This window comes from Pavona decussata, unplaced genomic scaffold (genome assembly GCF_977016875.1).
Source record: "Pavona decussata unplaced genomic scaffold, jaPavDecu1.1 SCAFFOLD_42, whole genome shotgun sequence".
Lineage (NCBI taxonomy): Eukaryota > Metazoa > Cnidaria > Anthozoa > Scleractinia > Agariciidae > Pavona > Pavona decussata.
Window position 1 is genome coordinate 700,001 of NW_028145464.1, and position 20,958 is coordinate 720,958.

A 20,958-nucleotide genomic window follows, 5' to 3' on the forward strand; every position below is an offset into this window, starting at 1 on the left:
GCGTTATAATGTCTGTATCTTGTTATTCTGTGTCATTTGCCAATTTCACAGGGCGGACGAGAGGACCCTTTAAATTATGTAACACGACCGCTGTTCTCAAGTAGTGTAGCATCTCCTGTCTGGCGTGAGGGACTTAAGGTCAGTTTATACAGTTGCATTTGGACACGCGCTTTTTCAACTTTCAACGTAAGAGCTCAGTAACTTCTTACAGTTAAAATGTTTTCGAGATTATACCCTGTAGCTAATGACTAAGCATAGCACTAAAGGGAGGGGTTCACGGTTCTGCGCATGTCCATGAATCAAAATACTGTTTCGCCTTTGCTCGCTATGACCCAAGCACGTTTAATTTAGTTCGTTATTTATGAACCATTCGAAAGGGAATAGGTAACTCGGGTGGCAATTTTTCATATTATTGCGTTATTTCGCATGCAAATAACTGAAAACACATCAACGGTGGAGTAAATCCTACTGGTCAACACTAAATTCAATGTCGACAATATGAGTACAATCCACTAGCATTTTCTGTACATGTTTTTGGATTTTTAAGGCCATAAAGTTGATGAGACAGAGAAAAAAGCATTTAGGTTCATGCACATGCGCTGAAATGTGAACCCCTCCTTTTCAAGACTTGTCAGTTTTTAAGGTTTAATATAGTCACACGTTCTTTGCCAACTTTCTACACAATTTAGAAAGACCTCAATAAGCTGCTTGCAGTTAAAGCGCGAATCACGACATCTGCATCGATAAATTTTTATTTGGTTTTGTTTGACAGGTTTTTCCTCGTCGTACATACCACAGATACATGGTGATTATTATCCATTTACACGAGTTGATAGTGGATTCTAGTCAAAGTAAAACAAGCTACAGTTTACAAGGACAGGTAGGCGGATGACGATTGCTATAGTTTCCTCTAAATGGCAGGACCGTAGCTCAGCACCACACGATTGCACTGCTCAGTAGTTGAGTTCAATAATTTTACTCTCAAAGATTAGAACCAACGTATACATTGTTATTAGCAATACCTCACGATAGCTCTTCTGAATTGAAAAGAGTGAAAACATCAAACTGGGGTCGATTGACACGGCCATGTATGTGCACTACAAAGGAACTTCCAAATAGTTCTGATAAATAAATAACCCAAAAATAAACATTGTTTTCTCACTGGTTCAGTTTCTTTGGTCGTTGCTTGCCTTTGCCGGGAGACGCGTTACATGGCGACTGGATTTACGGCTTTGAATGGAGACTAGGTGTCTGCAGACTAAACTGTGGACGTGTTGGCAATTTACGCGATCCATTTTGGATCCGTAACATAATGTGCGGAAGACAGGCGTTTTGTTCATACACTGTACCATCTTTGAACCTGGCCGTTGATTTCTTGCACTCCCTTTCTTGATAGCTGGAGTGGGCCTCTACTAGCAGTCTATTCTGCTCCGGAAGGTGGGACAATTTTAGAAACGCACACTCTTAAGTTTAAAGCGCTGGATTTTAAAACGTAAACGAATGATAGATAGATAGAGACATAAATAGTTTATTTTATACAACCTTGCAATTCAAGGATTGAATTACGTCATGTTTACAAAAAAAAAAGCATTGAATAACAATAAAATTTTTCTTGCATTCTGTACCCGTTCAAGTCGAATCCTTGTAGATGTTGTACCCATACATCGTGAGTGTCCTACATTAAGACCATCTGCTTTGGATTTTTATTTCACCGTATACTTTCTTCATTTATCTAGCTGTAATTATTTGATTGTTTTGTGGTGTTTCTTCATAGGCGTGGACCGCTGTTCAAGTGTTCAATGAGGGTTACGTTATGGGTGGTTCTTATCAGCTTCCTCTGTACGCAGGGGACCCCCCTGAGGTAGGATCTATCCTGAAGTCTCTAGCGTTTGAGAAACACTGCTTTTAGCCCTCCGTCATTTTCTCGTTCTTCTCATGAAAATAGAGAGAAAAGTTTGAATAGAACAGCTATTTCATAATAATGACGACTTTTTACCTACATAAGTTGTTGAAGTTACGAAAGAAAGAAAAATACTCAGTTCGATTGGTCAGAAAGAAATGCATGAATTTGCGAAGGCTTGGAATTTTTGCGATGTAAAACGAATGAATCAGTACTAGTGACGCGACGCAGTAGCCAGTTTCCCGTATCAGAACAGTAAATAAAATTAACAAAACAAAAGCAAAAATTAAAAATCTCAAACTTGCAGTCAGGGATGGACATAATAAAAATTTGAACCTCTCGGACTCTGGCTTAGGAAAAGGTTAAAATGTTGTTTTAACGAATTTTCAAGTCAGAATTCGACACGTTTAAGGACGGTGCTTGCTACTATACGTAGGTATTTTTGCTAAGATTGAGACTATGCGGGGAAAGTAGACCTTATCAAGGGCTGTTGGCATCCTAAAAGAAAATTGGGGATAAAGACGCATTTTTCAGAGAAAATGAAGCAACATTAATTCTAAAATGCGTTAAAATACAAAACAATGTATGGAATTTGTTCCCAAATTGAAGCTTAATTAGGAGCACTCGGATTTCCTTTTTCTGAGTATGCCTGTGTCACTCACCGAATAATACATCATCCTCATATCTTTCCTTGTTTGTTATTTGCAGGTTGTGATTAATTCACTTCAAAGCGACAGTTGCGCTAATGTGCTGGCCAACTTTCGGCGTAGGAAGGTGGTAAGAATTTAGAACTTAACGTTGTTTTGCTAAAAAAGAGTGAGCCTTTGTTTTTTGGTGTACGGTCTGCAACCCCCGGGGAGGACCCCTCGGAAGTTTTGGTGGGCAGTTCTCCAAACCCTGAGCCTATTTCGGACTAAAATAATGTAATTTTCAAGTACTGTTTATCACATCTGGCCTTTAAAATTCAGACTTATTTTCAGATCTGGCCGCAGTTGTTCAAAGAGCGGATAATTTTATCCACTGGATAGTTCGCTATCCGGCAGATTAAATGTGTGCAAGATTTTCACGATATTCCTATAATTTGTGATTGGAGTAGAAGCATATGTCAAATTTAATTGTGGGATTGTGTGGAAAACTTGCCAAAAGCATTGGTTGAAGTACATTTGCTCCGCTGGATAGCGACTTATCCAGTGGATAAAATTATCCACCCTTTGAACAACTGGGGCCTGGTCTATAGAATCTATACCCGTTTTTATAAAATCCATACACATTTAATCTATTCCCATTTCCAGGCCAAAATGGCTCAAAACTTGTACACTTTGGCGGCGTACATACCTTTGTAGCTTATATAGGGGGAGAACTCACCAAGCCGGGGGAAGGATGGGGGGGGGGGGGGGGAGGGCGTGAGGGAGGGGGGTGCTTTCTCGAATGAAATGAAGCAGATCATGATTATGTGTAATATAGTGTAGCATACTGAATCAGATATTGTTTTTCGCGCGTCCTGACCAGCTTGTTTAGCTGATGATAGCAAGTATCCCTAACTTCCCGCAAAAAAAAAAAAAAAATAGAATGGCTTGCTGTCTTATTTTGAAGAATCCTATCTCGCTTTTGGTATATACACTTTTTAAGCAGTCACCTCCGCTTTAGGGAATATTAGATTAAGCTGGTGTTTTGTCTTGGTTTAGTTTAGGTGGTTAAAGTGGTACGCGTCTTTTCCCCCAATTCGAAGTTATGATATTTAATTCTCCACTTGGAATTTCTAAGATTTATTAGAACTAGTTTTAAGTGGCAACAAAACTCCAGAGATCAGTTTGATTTGTCTAATCATTCATCGAAGATTAATTAACAACAATTCCATAAGTTGCGGTCTTAACCCTTCATTATTAAAGAGATTGAGAATCGCGCTCACGACGAATGGCAAACGTGAGATTCGCATGTGTTTTCTTGCAAAAATAAATGAGTACATCGATGAGAATAGTGCAAAAAAAAATCCTGGCCTTTCATGCCAACGCGGTAAAACTACTCAATTTTGCTGAGAAACTGAAAACAGCGAGCGGCAAATGTAGGATAAACATGGTCACGTGGTCATTTCTGTCGTTGGGTAACCCCGAAAACGTCTGAAATTTCTTCTAATATGTCGGCACTTCTATCCTCATCACTGAATTAACTGCTACAGAAGTTACAGTTTTTCCCATATGTCTATCCAGTGCCATGCGGAAATTCGGCTTAGTCAAGTTCAAAGACTGTAAAATTAAAACCAATTGTTTGTTGTATTTTAACTTGTCTGGCTTTGTGTATCCAAGATCAAGTATGTGGAGGGGAGCTCAGTTTTCGTCCGATTATCAGACGCTAGAAGAGGAGAGGAACTTCCTGCACCAAAGGTAAGAATACTTACACAGTGCTTGTAGAAGACAGTCTTACCACCAATCTTGACTAATGAGTTCTTCCACATCAGAAAATATCAAGAAATATTTCTAGTTGAAGTCTGCCCAATTTCTATAAGTTCCTGCGGGAAATTGTCTTTGATTAGATTATCAGATTCCCTTAGAGTTTTAGCATAGATAGCAAAGACGTAACAATACACAAGCTAGAATGTTGCTAAAGCCTTCATAACTGCAATCTTTTAACGGGTATAATGTGAAATAAACTGGAGCGAGAATTCATCCATCTATCCATTAATCTAATTTATGTATTTATTTATTTATTTATTTATTTAATTAAATTAAAAAAAAAACACATTTCAATAATTATATAAATGGATGCGGGACTTGTGTATGTGCGTGTCGTAAATGTGGTAAAATAACAGCTTTCTTGGAGTGTTAGTTTAGTTTTCCATGAGTTAATATAAAATACAACAATCCAGTGCAGCAAATATTTTCTTGTATTTTTATCTCGTGCAGATGAAGGCAAGACAAGACTACTTACCGCGAGACAAACTTGACAAGTATCTAAACACGAACCCGTCATCCTCTCTTAGCTCCCTGGTGCCTCGTGGAATGACCGAAGACGAGCTAACGGCGGAACTGACCAGCAAGTTTAAGAATGTAAGTTTCTCTATTCCACTTGTTTATGGTACCTGTAGCCCTCAACAACTTCTATTAAGATTCAGTAGGATCGACTCTCAAAATTCAGAGATTTCAAGCTTCAGAACTAAACACTTACCCGGCAAGAAATTTGTTTTATGAATTTATTCATAGGAAGGGTCGTGCGTGACCTTAATATATTCTTTTAGTTTAGAGACGTTGGTGTGGCCTGGTTGCTGCTCTTTTCGTCCAGCTTGACCATCGCCTATAAATTTGAACTTCCATATCTAGAACAATATCACACTTGCTGTAATAATGTTGGTAAATTGTAAGCGTCTTGTTTGTTACAAAGTTGTGAAGATTATTTCATGTAAATTGAAAATAGATTCGTGTTTCTTTTTTTGTTTTATTTATTTATTTATATTTATTTACTTTTTACTTGTAGTTAACGGCTCAGCTGTTAGGATCATACTAGATGGACACAGAGACGTGACGTAAAAGTCGAGAGATAACGCCGCTCAAAGAGAAACAGTTCAATTTAAAGCAGGCTCTAATTTATTGGAGAATAATATTTATTTACCAAAGGAGCCAATTTGGTTAAAATAAGTGTGGCCGCCATTCATAATTAAACCCCAAAATGTCGCACGCGTTTCATTAAATCTCTCCTAAAAGAAACCCGTCCGAAGATTACACTTTTTTAGAGTATTTATTTTTGTTGTTGATTTTTACGTTTTACAACAAACGTGCATTTTGTAATTATCAGTTTTGCTTCTGCAACAAATGTGATGGTTCTTTGGCCACTCTTTTAAGGCAAACAAAATTATATCAGAGTATGTGCAAAAGAATGAATAAAAAAGCGGTGAGGGTTAAAGGCGGAAAGAGTTTGCGGAATGGTATGTGGCATGGCGTGCGGAATGGCATAATTATGCGAAATACGATTTACGCAGGGAATAAATTAACTGAACTGAACTTTCGCGCCAATTTTATAAGAGCAGCAGCTTTTTTGATGCTGCGGACTCTTGCTAAATATTAACAACAATTCGAGGATTTGATCGTCTGATTGTTGATTTGGAAGAAGTGAGGGTAAAGAAAGCGATGAAAACTGTTTATAGTTTTCGCATTCAAGGAACTATGAGTAAATCCGTAGTAAATTAAATTTCATGTTCACTTTACTCCATGCGACTTCGGTTGACAAAAATAACGTGGCAGCGTGAAGTCTTCTCAGGACAAAGATTGATCCTTTACCGAGGGCAAATAATACACATTTTTTTCTTTTTTTCAAACCCTCGGTAAAAGATCAATTCTCATACCCTGTATGCTCGATGATTCATTTATCATGGGCGGGAAAATGAACAACAATTTGACTAAAATGCATTTGCGATAAGAATAGTTTCACAACCTTTCACACAACCAGTGTCGATAATTAGACACCATACTTGTCATCTGCTTTTTTGCTCTTGGGCTTTCTCGCTTTTAAATATCATTTTAGGTTTGGAAGTCTGACACTGAAAGACCTTAATTAAAAACGGATATGTTCAGTTCGATAACGCGTAACTGAACTATAGCTACCTGAATCGCCGTAATGAATAGCTAGGTAGCTAGCTCAGAAGCTCAACAGTGACTTGCGTACTCGTCGCTCGACGAAAATGTAAGGTGAGAAAAAGTAGAACATATTTTTCCCATGAGTTGTACAAATTGTAACCGTCAAAGAGTCTGATGAAATGACCGAGTTTAAATTTAAAATTTCTCACATAATAGTTTTGGCCTTGGACTGATGTTATTTCTCCAGTCTGGTGTTGCTTTTTGTCTAGGCTACTCGCTGCCACGTTCTTTTTGTCAACTAGAAATTTAATTTATTCTTAGTTCCTTGAATGCGAAACTTTATCGATTTCTTCACTCTCACTTCCTAACCAGCGATCAGACATGTTCTATCCCGCGCGTATATTTTCTAATCCTCGATCCGTTGTTTGGTTGTTTAATAGTCCGCAACATCGAAAAAACTGCTGCTCTTATAAAATTGGCGCGAAAACAGGATGCGCTCTTCAGTTAATTTGTTCCCCGCGTAAATCGTATTTCGCATAATTATGCCATTCCGCACGCCATGCCACATACCATTCCGCAAACTTTTCCCGCCTTTTACCCTCACCAATAAAAAAGAAGAGAAAAATTCAACAATGTTTACATACAAATTGGGGGGGGGGGGGGGGGGATTGCATCTTACTTACCTTTGGTATGAAGCGGGGTTTGTATTTAATTTTCTTCTGGGTTGTGAGGGGGTGAAACCTTATTTCTCACCATCTCTTTCCCATTTCTCAACCCCCCCCCCCCCCCTTCCTGCTAATTATTACACAATCCCTAACCACAAATTGGCTTAAGACAAACCACGTTTAAAAATGAATGGTGATGACGCTTTTATTAGAGGCTCCCCGCATGGGTTCATTCACAGAAAAAGAAAAAGTAGCATGATAAGGCAAAAGAAGAAAAAACAAAACATAACTCAGCCGCCGTCCCCGGCCCGCAAAAGATTTTTGTTTTCTTGTTGCTGTCATTGGACTTTATTTCACTTTATTCCGATTATCCTATCCAATGATCCGATCCATATTTATGATGGCTTTTCTTTTCTTGTCATATGCCGTATACTGCATTTGTCGGTGTTCTAGTGCGTGCTGAATAGAGTACGACACTTAAGAATGAGCTAACTTAACAGTCCATAGTCAGACTATTAGTATTTTTTTTTAATATACGGCATTTGTCGGTATTCAAGTGCGTGCCGAATAGAGTACGAGATGAAAAATGAGCTAACTTAACAGTTCATAGTCAGGTATTTTTGAAAAATATACTGTATATGTCGGTATTTAGTGCGTGCCGAATAGGTGGTTTTCATTGCTGCTATGTTTGTGTACAAAACAAAAGAAAATTCACTTAGTTTGCATAAAAATGGAAGTAAACTTATTTTTAATATACTGTACTTGTCGGTATTCTAGTGCGTGCCGAATAGAGTACGAGATGAAAAATGAGCTAACTTAACAGTTCATAGTCAGATATTTTTGAAAAATATACTGTATATGTCGGTATTTTAGTGCGTGCCGAATAGGTGGTTTACATTGCTGCTTTGTTGGTGTACAAAACAAAAGAAAATTCACTCAGTTTGCATAGAAATGGAGTTAACTTATTTTTGATATACTGTATTTGTTGGTATTCTAGTGCGTGCCGAATAGAGTACGAGATGAAAAATGAGCTAACTTAACAGTTCATGGTCAGATATTTTTGAAAAATATACTGTATATGTCGGTATTTTAGTGCGTGCCGAATAGGTGGTTTACATTGCTGCTATGTTTGTGTACAAAACAAAAGAAAATTCACTTAGTTTGCATAAAAATGGAAGTAAACTTATTTTTAATATACTGTATTTGTCGGTATTCTAGTGCGTGCCGATGGGATGAGAAATGAGCTAACTTAGCAGGTCATAGTCAACAATATACTGTATTTGTCGTTATTCCAAATAGAGTACAAAATACACCAACATGGCCGCCATGACGTCATTTGCAAACCATCCATAGAGTACCAGATAAAGAATTATATAATAGGCTCTAAAATTGGTTCCCACTTATGATCTATTAGAGGGCAGACGCATAGAAATCCTTTGGGCATAAATTTGTTCTAAGTATTTCCATATCATTTAAATGTGAATGCTACATTATAATGCAAATGTAATAAACAAAGAATCTTAATTCCGGGGGATCTGAATTGCGTACAACATTGCGTTAGCCGAATGGGTCTATTCATGCGTGTTGTCATCAATTCAGGCATTTCATAATTTGTCTCTTTTCTGCACGCTTCTCAATTCAGTTGCTTACAGTTGTACGGTCAATGCTATCCCTACTGCTGTTTTATAATTAATTGAAATAGGCTCAGTATACTCACCTTTGTACGAGAGGAAAGGTGGAAGTATGGCATCGATAGACGAACAAGACTTGGGCTTATTTAATTTAGCCTTTGCAAAAATATCCCAAGCACAACACCTTATGAATGAAGCTCGCGAATTTCTGAAGCAAGACCTTGGCGAGTTAAGGAAAAAAGAATCAGCTTTCCAGGAGTTGACCAAAATCTTGAATGAAGTACACTTCAACAGCACGGTCAAATTGAACGTCGGCGGTAAAATCTATAAAACAACACTGGATACTCTGCGAAAAGACCCAGATTCAATGCTGTGTGCAATGTTTTCTGGGAGGCACGAGTTAAAACAAGACAAAGAAGATGGAGCATATTTTATCGACCGAGATGGGAAACTATTCCGGTAAGAAGTTCTCTCTACATATCCTCCACCGTCGGTATTTTAGAGTAGGAGTCGGATGGGGACGCTACAATTTCGTTCAATTCAATGAATATATTTCACGTGGTCCGGGAACTTTCAAAAGTTAGAGGCTAACAAATAAGCTTACTGATTTCGGGTTTGAATATTTTTACTTAATAAAAATAGCGGTGAATGAACATCTGAATGAATATTGCTCTTTGAATGAAAATAGCGTTTGTTAAAGTTGAAATTATAAAAATTGCTACGGAAAAGAGCGAAGAATTGAAGTTCAATGAAAATAACGTGTGTTGTAGTTGGATTTGCCGTAGAATGAAATCAGACAGTGAAATTTTAAAATACCGTCATCCGGTTAAATGACAAGTTAATCTGTTGCATGCATTGTAGATAATTAATTCAAATTGTTGAATATAATTATGCAAGTTGTTGAATTTACTGTTTATTTTACTAGTAGTAATTACAGATTATTGGAGTGCGTTCGCTTTTTTGTATAGCACAAAACTTAGGTATGGTGGGCCCTTTCCTGTTCGTTTTAATTTGACTTAATTCGTTTTAAGTTTTTTTTTTTTTCTTTTACTCTTTATGCAGCTATTCTTTATTGTAACCGGCCCGTAGCAGGGGGAGGGGCAGGGAAGGGAGGCTGGGGCCTCCCCTCCCCCCCCCCCCCCCCAGAATAGTTAAAAAACGATGTGCCAAAAAATAATAATAATTAAACCAAATTAATGTGCAGCAATCAGTCTTGAACTCTGACGCTGCAAGTGCCTTTTCACAACCTTTAAAAAGTTGTGTCCTACCTTTCAGTTTCCTTCGCTAACAGTTTGTTTTTATACAGTATACAACAGCAACAAAGGCACTCCTACCTTGTGAATCGGAAATAAGAACCAAAATGGATCGAAATCAACCAATCTCAAGCTGTAAAAGCTTTTGAAATAAAATACTTGTTTTCTAAGACATCCCGGCTCATTTACAGCAATACAATGTCCTTATAAATAGACCTCCTTAGTGTATAACAATTTAGTGTTCGCCCGTTGTCGAAAGCCACAAAAATATGTACTCTCGGGAGCTAGAGAAAAAATTCTCCTGCAGTCGGATTCTGACTGCCCGGTTCAGGCCAAATTTTAAGAGAAGAAAAAATTTGCCGTCGTTTATTTACATCCTTCTTCAAACGTGAAATTAGGAAACTTCAGGTGGTAGTCCACGTAAAAGAAACGGCAAAAAAATGTACCAAAAAGGGTGATACAGGTGCAAATTTATTGTTTTACTTACTAAATCTACTGGGGTTTTTTTATGTTCGCGTTGCATCTTAGAAACTCCCCAATCAGTCTGTACTCCCTAATCAGTCTGGGTTTTTTTTAGTAAAGGGGCGAGAGGTGGGGTGGGTAGTTTTGTTTAACCATTTTGCTAAGCCCCCTCAGTTGTTTTAGCCTTGCTACGGGCCTGTGTAATAATCATCATCTTCACAGAACATTTGAAGTTTTCTTTCCAAATTAATAACCACAGTTCTACCGCTGCTAACCCAGCCTGAATAAAGCAAAGTTAATGGGCAAACAAAAATCTTAATTTTGAGGGTAAAGAAACATCTGGGCAAAGCCGAGTACGTGACGGATCTGGCAGAGAAAAATTCAGGTTGCGTGACGTTTGCAAGTTTCTTTTTCGTAACGTACGGTCTTTAATGAGGAACGTACTTTTACAACGGTGAGGGTAAAAGGAAGAATGAGTTTGCGGAATGGTATGTGGAATGGCGTGCGGAATGGCATAATTATGCAAAATACGATTAACGTGGGAAATAAATTAACTGAAGAGCGCATCATGTTTTCGCGCCAATTTTATAAGAGCAGCAGCTTTTTTGATGCTGCGGACTCTTGCTAAATATTAACAACAATTCGAGGATTTGATCGTCTGATTGTTGATTTGGAAGAAGTGAGGGTAAAGAAAGCGATGAAAACTGTTTATAGTTTTCGCATTCAAGGAACTATGAGTAAATCCGTAGTAAATTAAATGTCATGTTCACTTTACTCCATGCGACTTCGGTTGACAAAAATAACGTGGCAGCGTGAAGTCTTCTCAGGGCAAGATTGATCCTTTACCGAGGGCAAATAACAAACATTTTTTTCTTTTTTTTTTTAAACCCTCGGTAAAAGATCAATTCTCATACCCTGTATGCTCGATGATTCATTTATCATGAGCGGGAAAATGAACAACAATTTGACCAAAATGCATTTGCGATAAGAATAGTTTCACAACCTTTCACACAACCAGTGTCGATAATTAGATACCATACTTGTCATCTGCTTTTTTGCGCTAGGGCTTTTTCGCTTTTAAATCTCATTTTAGGTTGGGACGTCTGGCACTGAAAGACCTTAATTAAAAACGGATATGTTTAGTTCGATAACGCGTAACTGAACTATAGCTACCTGAATCGTATCGCCGTATTAAATAGCTAGGTAGCTAGCTCAGCAGCTCAACAGTGACTTGCGTACTCGTCGCTCGACAAAAATGTAAGGTCAGAAAAAGTAGAACATATTTTTCCCATGAGTTGTACAAATTGTAACCGTCAAAGAGTCTGATAAAATGACCGAGTTTAAATTTAAAATTTCTTACATAATAGTTTTGGCCTTGGACTGATGTTATTTCTCCAGTCTGGTGTTGCTTTTTGTCTAGGCTACTCGCTGCCACGTTCTTTTTGTCAACTAGAAATTTAATTTATTCTTAGTTCCTTGAATGCGAAACTTCATCGATTTCTTCACTCTCACTTCCTAACCAGCGATCAGACATGTTCTATCCCAGGCGTATATTTTCTACAGTCAACCCAGGTCACGCGTGAACAGTATTTCCAAGAGTGAAATGAACATTCGAATTTCTCTTTGTAATGGCCAACGTGTGAATGGAATGTTGGACATTTCTCTGGAAAAGACGCATTAACTGAAAAAAAGTAGGAGATAGCAAGGGGTGACAGGCCTACACGACTTCTAACAATGGAAACATTTTTGATGTGTAACCTCTTTATATTTTTGCTCTGACAAGCATGTCATTTAGAGATTTTCCTTTTTTAAAGGAAATTAGTGGTGGCTCTTTGAAGATTTCTCGTAGGAAAGGCTGGTTTTGTATTAAGTGCCATTTTTCCATTAAAACATGTTTGAGGCTGGGCACGTTGTATATCGTGTTTACCAGTGTCCTACAGAGAAAAAAAATTTTCGTCAATGTAACGTTTCCAAACTGTAGGTTTTACGACGCTGTAGCAAGCAATGTGAGTTTGCAAGCAAGACCGCGGTTTCGAATCTTACGATTCTCGTCAGATCCTACCATACTACATTAGTGGCTATAAAAATCCAAAACTGCCATATACTATCCGGCGGAACGGAATTGAGTACAACACTCTACCTTTCCCCATAACAAATCTTCAAATAGCAACTGACGAGAATCGTAAGATTCGAAACCGCGGTCTTGCTTGCAAACTCACATTGCTTGCTACAGCGTCGTAAAACCTACAGTTTGGAAACGTTACATTGACGAAAATTTTTTTTCTTTGTGGGACACTGGTAAACACGATTAAAACGTGCCCAGCCTCAAACATGTTTTAATGGAAAAATGGCACTTAATACAAAACCAGCCTTTCCTACGAGAAATCTTCAAAGAGCCACCACTAATTTCCTTTAAAAAAGGAAAATCTCTAAATGACATGCAAAAATATAAAGAGGTTACACATCAAAAATGTTTCAATTGTTAGAAGTCGTGTAGGCCTGTCACCCCTTGCTATCTCCTACTGTGATTTTTTTCCAGACAGAGCCCCGTTCTAACGCGTGAAACCACTTGATTAACACATTAAAACACAGTCTTCTACTGTACAAAATGTATATAGTCTATCAAAAAATACACGCAAATTACACAGCATATTCTGCTAACACCGAGGGTAGAAACCTACCCAATTGTGTATATTTATTTTAGACTAAAAAATTATTAAAAGTTACAAAAGAAATTACAAAATATCTCACTTAAGGGACCGTTCATTTTTTATGAGCATGGGGGGGCTGGTGGGATTTGGTTAATTGCCACTACGAAACTGTATGACCCCCCCCTAGCATGCAATTTTTTTCCACATGCCCCCCCCCCCCCAGCAGAACTATTTTTTTCTGATGACCCCCCCCCCCCCCTTCCCTCCCGCCCAACCAGAAACAAATCATACTCCTAACTTTAACAAAACGCTTATGTACTGTTTATATCAAAGATAAACGTAATTGTTACTGTGATTTCTTTACAGTACTATTAACAAGTAACCGTTCTCTACTTAGGTAAAGATTTCTCTTGTTTAAAAAAACGTTTTATAGATAGCAACACGTTTACGGCAATAACAAACCCTAAATTTCCATTTAGATTCTCAAAGAAACTATAAAAATTAATCAAGCAAATGGTTAACGTGAAATTACTCCGCTTCGAGTAGAAACAATTAATACACGTACAGATTTGACTAACAAAATACGGATCGAAGCATACCAATCAACGATTACGAGTCATATTAAACAGAAAAAAACAGCGGACGCACAGATATCAGTCGCGTAGGTAAGGGTTAGATAGGGGTGTTCGTTGAGCCCCAAATCTTGCTTACTAGGGGGGTCCGGGGGCATGCTCCCCCGGAAATTTTTGAAAATCTAGGTTCCCAGAAACCTCATTTCCTGCATTTTGAGACCCATTTTAGGCAAATCACAAATTTGTTTTACAGCAGCTTTTTGAGCTATATACATCATTTCTGCGGCATAATTGTTTCAACTTAAACAAGAAAGTTCAATGTACATTCCGCACCCTGTCGAGTTCTGATAGCTATTCGATCTACTGATAGTCATACACCAAGCTGGTAACCTGCATCATTCTCGGGTGTAGGCCTTCGAACAAATTGACTATCTCGTCAAAATTGACAGACATATCATATTTGATATGCATTAGAACCAGGGCAGACATTCTACTCTCTCGCATGGTACACCTCATGTAATTGCTCAACCTTCTCATTAAGTGCTTTTTCTTCCGCCATTACTGATCTGTAAAGGGGGTTCGTTCGAACCCCTCGAACCCCCCCTCCTACGCGCCTGGATATTAAAGTACTGCTATTAAAAATGACAGTTACAAGCTTTTCTGAAGATGGCTTACGGCTCAGATTTACCGTCAACTGAAGTCACCAACAACAGTTCTATTATTAAAACTAATCTGGATGTTCACACTAGGCATACTACTGAGTCTACTGATACTCCTGGGTTCAAATAATTTACTAATCAACAGTCTTTATAAAAGTGAGTACTATTAAAAAAAACATTAAACAATCTATTGATATAGTTCAGAGTACAACCACTTTGTAGAAAACTACTCCCCCAAGGATGATTCAATAGTGAGACTGATACGTTTTTATATTAATTTGAACTTGTACAAACATAGGTGTCTACCTCAGTTTATATTCATTATTGCTTTTCCAACAGATATGCTTCATTTCCTCAGTTGTTGTTAATCATATAAAATGCATATTTCGACCTCAGTATGTAAAACAAATTAAAAGTGGTTAGGAAAATCGCATTAAATAAAATGGAAATAATATTCAATTTCTTCATCTGTTTCTGTGTTGAGCCACTTTCAATTTCCCCTACTAGCCAATTATTTCTGGTGACCCCCCCCCCCTCTTTCACTCATTTTTTTTTGGTAGCCCCCCCCCCCCCCCTTTAGTGCCATTTTTTTTCTCGTGCCCCCCCCCCCCCTAAATCCCATAATCCTATTCCATAAAAAATGAGCGGTCCCTAAATACCTCTTATAAAACACAACCCATAGCTTGAGCCCACATCGGATCGAAATTACAGCAATCTGACTGGCTGGCAAGGACCAATCAGAATGCACCATTCTCGATCCAACCATACTACATTAGTGGCTGTAAAAATCCAAAACTGCCATATACTATCTGGCGGAACGGAATTGAGTACAACACTCTACCTTTCCCCATAACAAATCTTCAAATAGCAACTGACGAGAATCGTAAGATTCGAAACCGCGGTCTTTCTTGCAAATTCACATTGCTTGCTACAGCGTCGTAAAACCTACAGTTTGGAAACGTTACATTGACGATATTTTTTTTCTCTGTGGGACACTGGTAAACACGATATACAACGTGCCCAGCCTCAAACATGTTTTAATGGAAAAATGGCACTTAATACAAAACCAGCCTTTCCTACGAGAAATCTTCAAAGAGCCACCACTAATTTCCTTTAAAAAAGGAAAATCTCTAAATGACATGCTTGTCAGAGCAAAACTATAAAGAGGTTACACATCAAAAATGTTTCCATTGTTAGAAGTCGTGTAGGCCTGTCACCCCTTGCTATCTCCTACAATTCTTGGGAAACAATAGTTATTCTTGAAATATTCAATTTTGCAATGTTAAGAAAAATTCATAGCTTTATACCGTCAATAAGCTAGAGAAATTTATACGGGAACTCTGAAATCTCGTTGGCGATTTTCAAAACTGACATGTAAATTTCAAAACTCCGTTCAAATTTCAAAAATATCGTTCACGCGTGACCTGGGTTGACTGTAATAGTCTGCAACATCGAAAAACTGCTGCTCTTATAAAATTGGCGCGAAAACAGGATGCGCTCTTCAGTTAATTTATTCCCCGCGTAAATCGTATTTCGCATAATTATGCCATTCCGCACGCCATTCCACATACCATTCCGCAAACTCTTTCCTCCTTTTACCCTCACCGCTTTTATAATACAAGACGGTATACTTTTTATTACTACTTGCTCCTGCTATTTTCTAACAACAAGAAAGGTATTTTTATACACTACGCTGGGCGAAAATCCCGCTGCTATGACTGCTATGAAGCGATAAACATTTTGAAATCCAATTAGCATATTGACAGTCTTGTTCTCAGACACAGGTATAAAAACCTATTGTCGAAACCTCAAGAATTCAGAGAGATGAAAATGTTAGCGTAGACGGTATACTATTATTTATTTATTTATTTTTATTTTTTTTTACTTGCTACTACTCTTTACCTGCAACTAGAAAGTAATTTTTGAAACTCTACGCGAAAATCCCGCCGCTATGAAGTGATAAACATTTTGAATATTCAGATCTAACTAGCGAAAGCCTTGTGCAAGCATAAAAAATTATTATAGAAACCCCATGAATTCAGAGACATTAAAAATGCTACCGTATTGTTCATCGCAAATGATCCCGTATATGTCCTTGTTCGTCGAAGAGTGAGGTGTCTAGAAACCTAACTGCTAAGACTTAATTAAGACCCGAAAACCTAAGACCCGAGTATAATAGCATTTCCGCGTCTTAGGTTCCCAGGTCTTATGTGTTAGGTCTTAGGTTTCCAGTCACCCTCGAAGAGTGAAAGAAACAAAGCCTCTGAACTTGAGTTGTGACAAGAACACAGTCTGCTAGCCGCTTTACAATAACTCCATATCGAGTTTAGTTTGTGTTTTGCTTCGGCTCAATGACCGCTGAATACAAAGGCTATTTACTTCACCTCAGAGATGTCCAGCGGGAGTCGCACAAAACTTCCTTGCGACTTCGATAAAGTGTTTCCAATAAAGGTAGACTAACCTGCGAAACGCACACTTTTACAATGAAACACGATCGTTTACTTATAAAACAACAATGCGCAGCATACGAACACGAAAACAAGGTTCAACGGCCCTGAAAAAAACTGGAAGGGTGGAAAATCTGCAGTCTTCACAGGACGAAATCTCAAAATTTCCTGGCTGTAGAAGAAGAAGAAGAACCTTCATTGATTTATACCGCTCAGGGTAGCCCCTTCAGATGCGAAAAAGCTGTCTGTTATCAATGGAAGCCCTGAGCACAACAATGTACTAAAACTATAGTGTACATATGCATTACACTAATACTGAGACCGAACGAAATTAGGAAGCGTTCTCGTTCCTCGTTCCTCGAACGCAATAATTAATACTGTTGCCTGCTTTTGCCAAGGGCACACGGTTAGCGGTTCATTTCGGTGTATATCTGTTCTGTGTATATATCTATTCACAAAAAAATCCACAGTGTTCTTCGACAAGATGTCAGCTAAAAATTACGTAACACTGGAAAACATGAGAATAATGATTATTCTAGAAAGTGACGCAGGCATACTCGGAAAAAAGAAATCCGAGTGCTCCTATCAGGAGTCGAACCTAAGACCTTGCGATTACTAGTTCGGATGTTCTACCACTGAGCTACAGGAGACTCGTGGGAGCTAAGGCCATTAAACTAGGTTCATGCTTTGTTTTGTTTTCGAAGGGGCAAACTGATGTAGTTTAGGTCTGAGCTAGCATTTTCGTAAAACTAACTACAGCTAGTAAATCCGGTGAATAAGAGTCCGTTTCGTAAAACTTTCAGTGGTCAAATTTTCAGCTAAAGCATCTGAACAGATTATACTATATTTACAGCTTACGAAAGTATGCTGCTAATTTATCTCTACGTTGAATTTTATCTAACCAATATTCTTAACTGTTGCCAAGGTATATCTTAAACTATCTTCGCGATGGTGACCTCCTTTGTCCCGATGACATCACAGTTCAAAACGAGATCCTTAAAGAAGCAAAGTTTTATCAAGTTCAAGGAATTATGGTTCAACTTGAGAGAAAACTTCTTCAACTACCATCATCATCTGAAATAATAAAAAATAAACACCACTGTGACGTCCTTCTATCCTGGTTACCTCCTAGTGCTACTTTCTTGCCATTGTACAGATCCTCCACTATCAGGAACCTAGCAGCCGATTTTCATCACTGCTGTGACAACAAATCTCCTACGCTTGTGGTGATTAAAAGTGGAGAATACATCTTTGGAGGCTACACTTCAAAATCATGGCAATCACGTAGGTACTTTAGTTATAGCTTTCATTCTTTTTTCTCTGATTCTTTTCACCTTTGGTCTTATAAAAGCAGCGATGTTCAACTAGTCTTGTTAGTTGTTTTTAGACAGTTTTCCGATAACTGTTTCTGATACCAAAAATGGTTTTATTGAGGTTTAAACCGCTCTCTTTGTTTGTTAGAGTTGTCTAACACACTTCTTACCATTTAAGGTGGCAGAACACAGTTTGCGCACGCTTTACAGATTCTGTTAGTGATGCTATGAAACGCGCGCTAGGGCTGTGGTACGCAAATACGGCAGTCGATAAAGGGATCCCTCAATTTCACATGAAATGGATAATAAAGTTAAGTTTTGATCCTAAATACCTAAGTTCCTCGTTTCTGGACTCTTTTTCTTTTCTTTCCGAGCAAAAAACTCATTCACCAAGACCTTTTGCATGCTTTTTATCTTTGCCATGAAACCCAATTAAAGTCACGCATGCGCATTTGACGAAAAAATTGTGACTGGTTGTTTTCGTGGAAATGAACTGTTTTCTAAGGAACCGCTCATTAGAATTTTGTGACATTTGGCATGAAAATAGTTCCCTAAAAGCGTAACTCGCCTACAAAGAGAAATCTAAATCTAACAGAGGGTATCTTCACAAAACATTAAGATGCAAAATCAATATTTACAGGAGATCTCTCTGTTAAAATTACATGAAAGTAGTGCAACTGTGTCAGTGTTTTGTGTGTTTTTCTGGATACAAAAAAATGAAAAAAATCTAATGAGTACATTTTCTAAAAATAAAGGAAACTTACTATTTATGGACGTTTAATAGTTCGCTGCGATGCCATGGAAACGGTACTTAGCTCAACAACTCCCCGTACGAAAATACATTCCTTCTTAGTTAGTCTTACACCATACCAATTTTGAACGTCCAGAAGTACATAGTTTCCAAATAACGCCTTCTAACACCTCTACACTAAAAAACTGTATTCGGCCACCTTAAGGTCGATTGACCGATCTTTGTCTGATTGGGATGCGGTCATGTAGACAATTAAAATTAACGTTAAAGGTATAATTAAACTGTCTTAGTTAACAGAAAGTCAAAACCCTTAAGCCTCTATGCATAAACAAACGTGACGGACTATAATCTGTTACTATGTATACAGTACAAGTTTTGTTTTTCTGTTTGCTTATCTAGACACACAAAGCTGCGTCACATCAAACTACATTTTACAACATATATATTCTGTGAACTTGTAAGTTGTTCTAATAAATCTGATGAAGACTGGTATTGGCCAGTCGAATTATCGTACACTCAAGTCTTTTCAAGTTGTTTGATCAATCCTTACAGTAGTCCTTTTGACTTTCATTTCTACGTTTTCCTTACTCAGCCATTAAACCAAGTGCCATAGAGGACAGCCAATCCTTCCTGTTTTCGCTGGTTAAACCTTCTGGTGGTGAGCCGATCAGGATTGATCGAAAACGAGATGCTTCTGGAGGGATACGATGCCACAAAGATTGGGGACCATCCTTTGGTATCAACATTTATTATGACCTACAGATTATTTGGCACAACGACCGGGATAGTTATCTTGACCTTGGCAACGGCTTTATCTGTCCTGAAAATGCTGACAAGAGCAACTATTTCACCGGCAAAAGCCCATTTCGTATCAATGAAATTGAAGTGTTTCAAGTCAATATCTAGGCATTGGACTCTAGAATCTGCACTGCATTTACTGGTTAAATATTAGCCTCACATATCTGTTGACCCCACTTGTAAGAGGATAAAAATTAGACATTCCTCGTTCTCACTGTGGAAAAGCCCAGATATTTACCCTCAATTATCGTGTGGTGATTTTAAATAGTTGTTAGCGCGGTCGGGTCGAGTCGGGACTTTCGATCAAAACATCAGATGGTCAGTAAATCAGGGCTGCATTGTTTTGCACTTTTCATGCCTCTATTGATCTATAGAGTCAGGAAAACTTACAATAAAATACTTAGGTGTGGTGGGTAAAGTTAGCATTTGACCCTGAAAGGGAGGGTGGGACATCTACTTTTTCAGTCTTAAAAAAAAAAACAGTATTCATTCGAGGGTGCCTCCGAGAATTAAATCGCTTCTACGCGCGCAATTTTAGCATAAGTTCTGGAAAACTATATATCGCCACAAAGCTGAGAAATTGCAAAATCGGAAATAATACTCTTTAAAAAGCGTTTTGTTTATGTAGGAGCGCACAAGCCTTCAAACACGAAACTTGCAGTATTTTCCAACTGAAAGTGAATTGCCAGCCTTTGTGTTGTCCCCCGACGTCCAAACAAACTAGACTATATCAATCATAACATAATAAAAATAACAAAAAGTGTGAAACTTTTTCGATGTTTACACTGGTTCCTGAGAAAATCTATCGTTGAGTTAGTTATGCATTGACGTGTGACGAGAATTAGGACCAAGTTTCGTTCAAATCCCATAAATTTTGATACCCTATTAATTCTTTTTAATGGATGGAATACGCGAAAAATAAAACTCGAGTTTCTGGCACTGAAAGATTTCCACAGTTTTTACACCTCATGAAAGAAGACGTCAACATATGCCGTCGACCAATGGAACAAAACTTAGGCATCACGTGACAAAACAGTCCTAACATTACCGTACAAGTACATTAATCGCTCAGTGCCAGAAAACTATTTATTTACTGCTTTAAAAGCAGTGCATTTATATTAAGTAATCTTAAAAGCTGCAATAATGTAAGAGCATTTACCAAACTTGGGTTTATAAAGGGTCTTTTGTTGGCACTGATTTTTATAGGGTGGTTTAATGTTATGTTATATTATTTTTATACAGAGGTCTGTGCCCGATTGCTGTTAATGATCCGAACAGCACGCTTCTAACT

The 20,958-nt window shown here is 38.0% G+C and overlaps 2 protein-coding genes across 6 annotated transcripts in view; both read left to right on the top strand.

Moving 5' to 3' along the window:
* Nucleotides 1-8,664, top strand: part of LOC146482846 (uncharacterized) — a 57,256-nt gene extending 48,592 nt beyond the window's left edge. For all 5 annotated transcript variants that reach the window (XM_085106665.1, XM_085106667.1, XM_085106666.1 and 2 more), the window contains 7 exons: nucleotides 52-138; nucleotides 773-880; nucleotides 1,775-1,861; nucleotides 2,609-2,677; nucleotides 4,204-4,281; nucleotides 4,801-4,944; nucleotides 5,369-8,664. In XM_085106665.1, coding sequence (XP_084962791.1) covers nucleotides 52-138; nucleotides 773-880; nucleotides 1,775-1,861; nucleotides 2,609-2,677; nucleotides 4,204-4,281; nucleotides 4,801-4,944; nucleotides 5,369-5,398 — 603 coding nt within the window. In that variant the 3' untranslated portion in view covers nucleotides 5,399-8,664. The remainder of the gene's footprint in view (nucleotides 1-51; nucleotides 139-772; nucleotides 881-1,774; nucleotides 1,862-2,608; nucleotides 2,678-4,203; nucleotides 4,282-4,800; nucleotides 4,945-5,368) is intronic.
* Nucleotides 8,665-8,778: 114 nt separating this feature from the next.
* Nucleotides 8,779-20,513, top strand: LOC146482848 (uncharacterized). The gene is made up of 3 exons (XM_085106673.1): nucleotides 8,779-9,220; nucleotides 17,731-18,089; nucleotides 19,462-20,513. The coding sequence occupies exons 1-3, from the start codon at nucleotides 8,874-8,876 to the stop codon at nucleotides 19,773-19,775; spliced, it is 1,020 nt and encodes a 339-aa protein (XP_084962799.1). The 5' UTR covers nucleotides 8,779-8,873; the 3' UTR covers nucleotides 19,776-20,513.
* The last annotated feature ends 445 nt before the right edge of the window (nucleotides 20,514-20,958 follow it).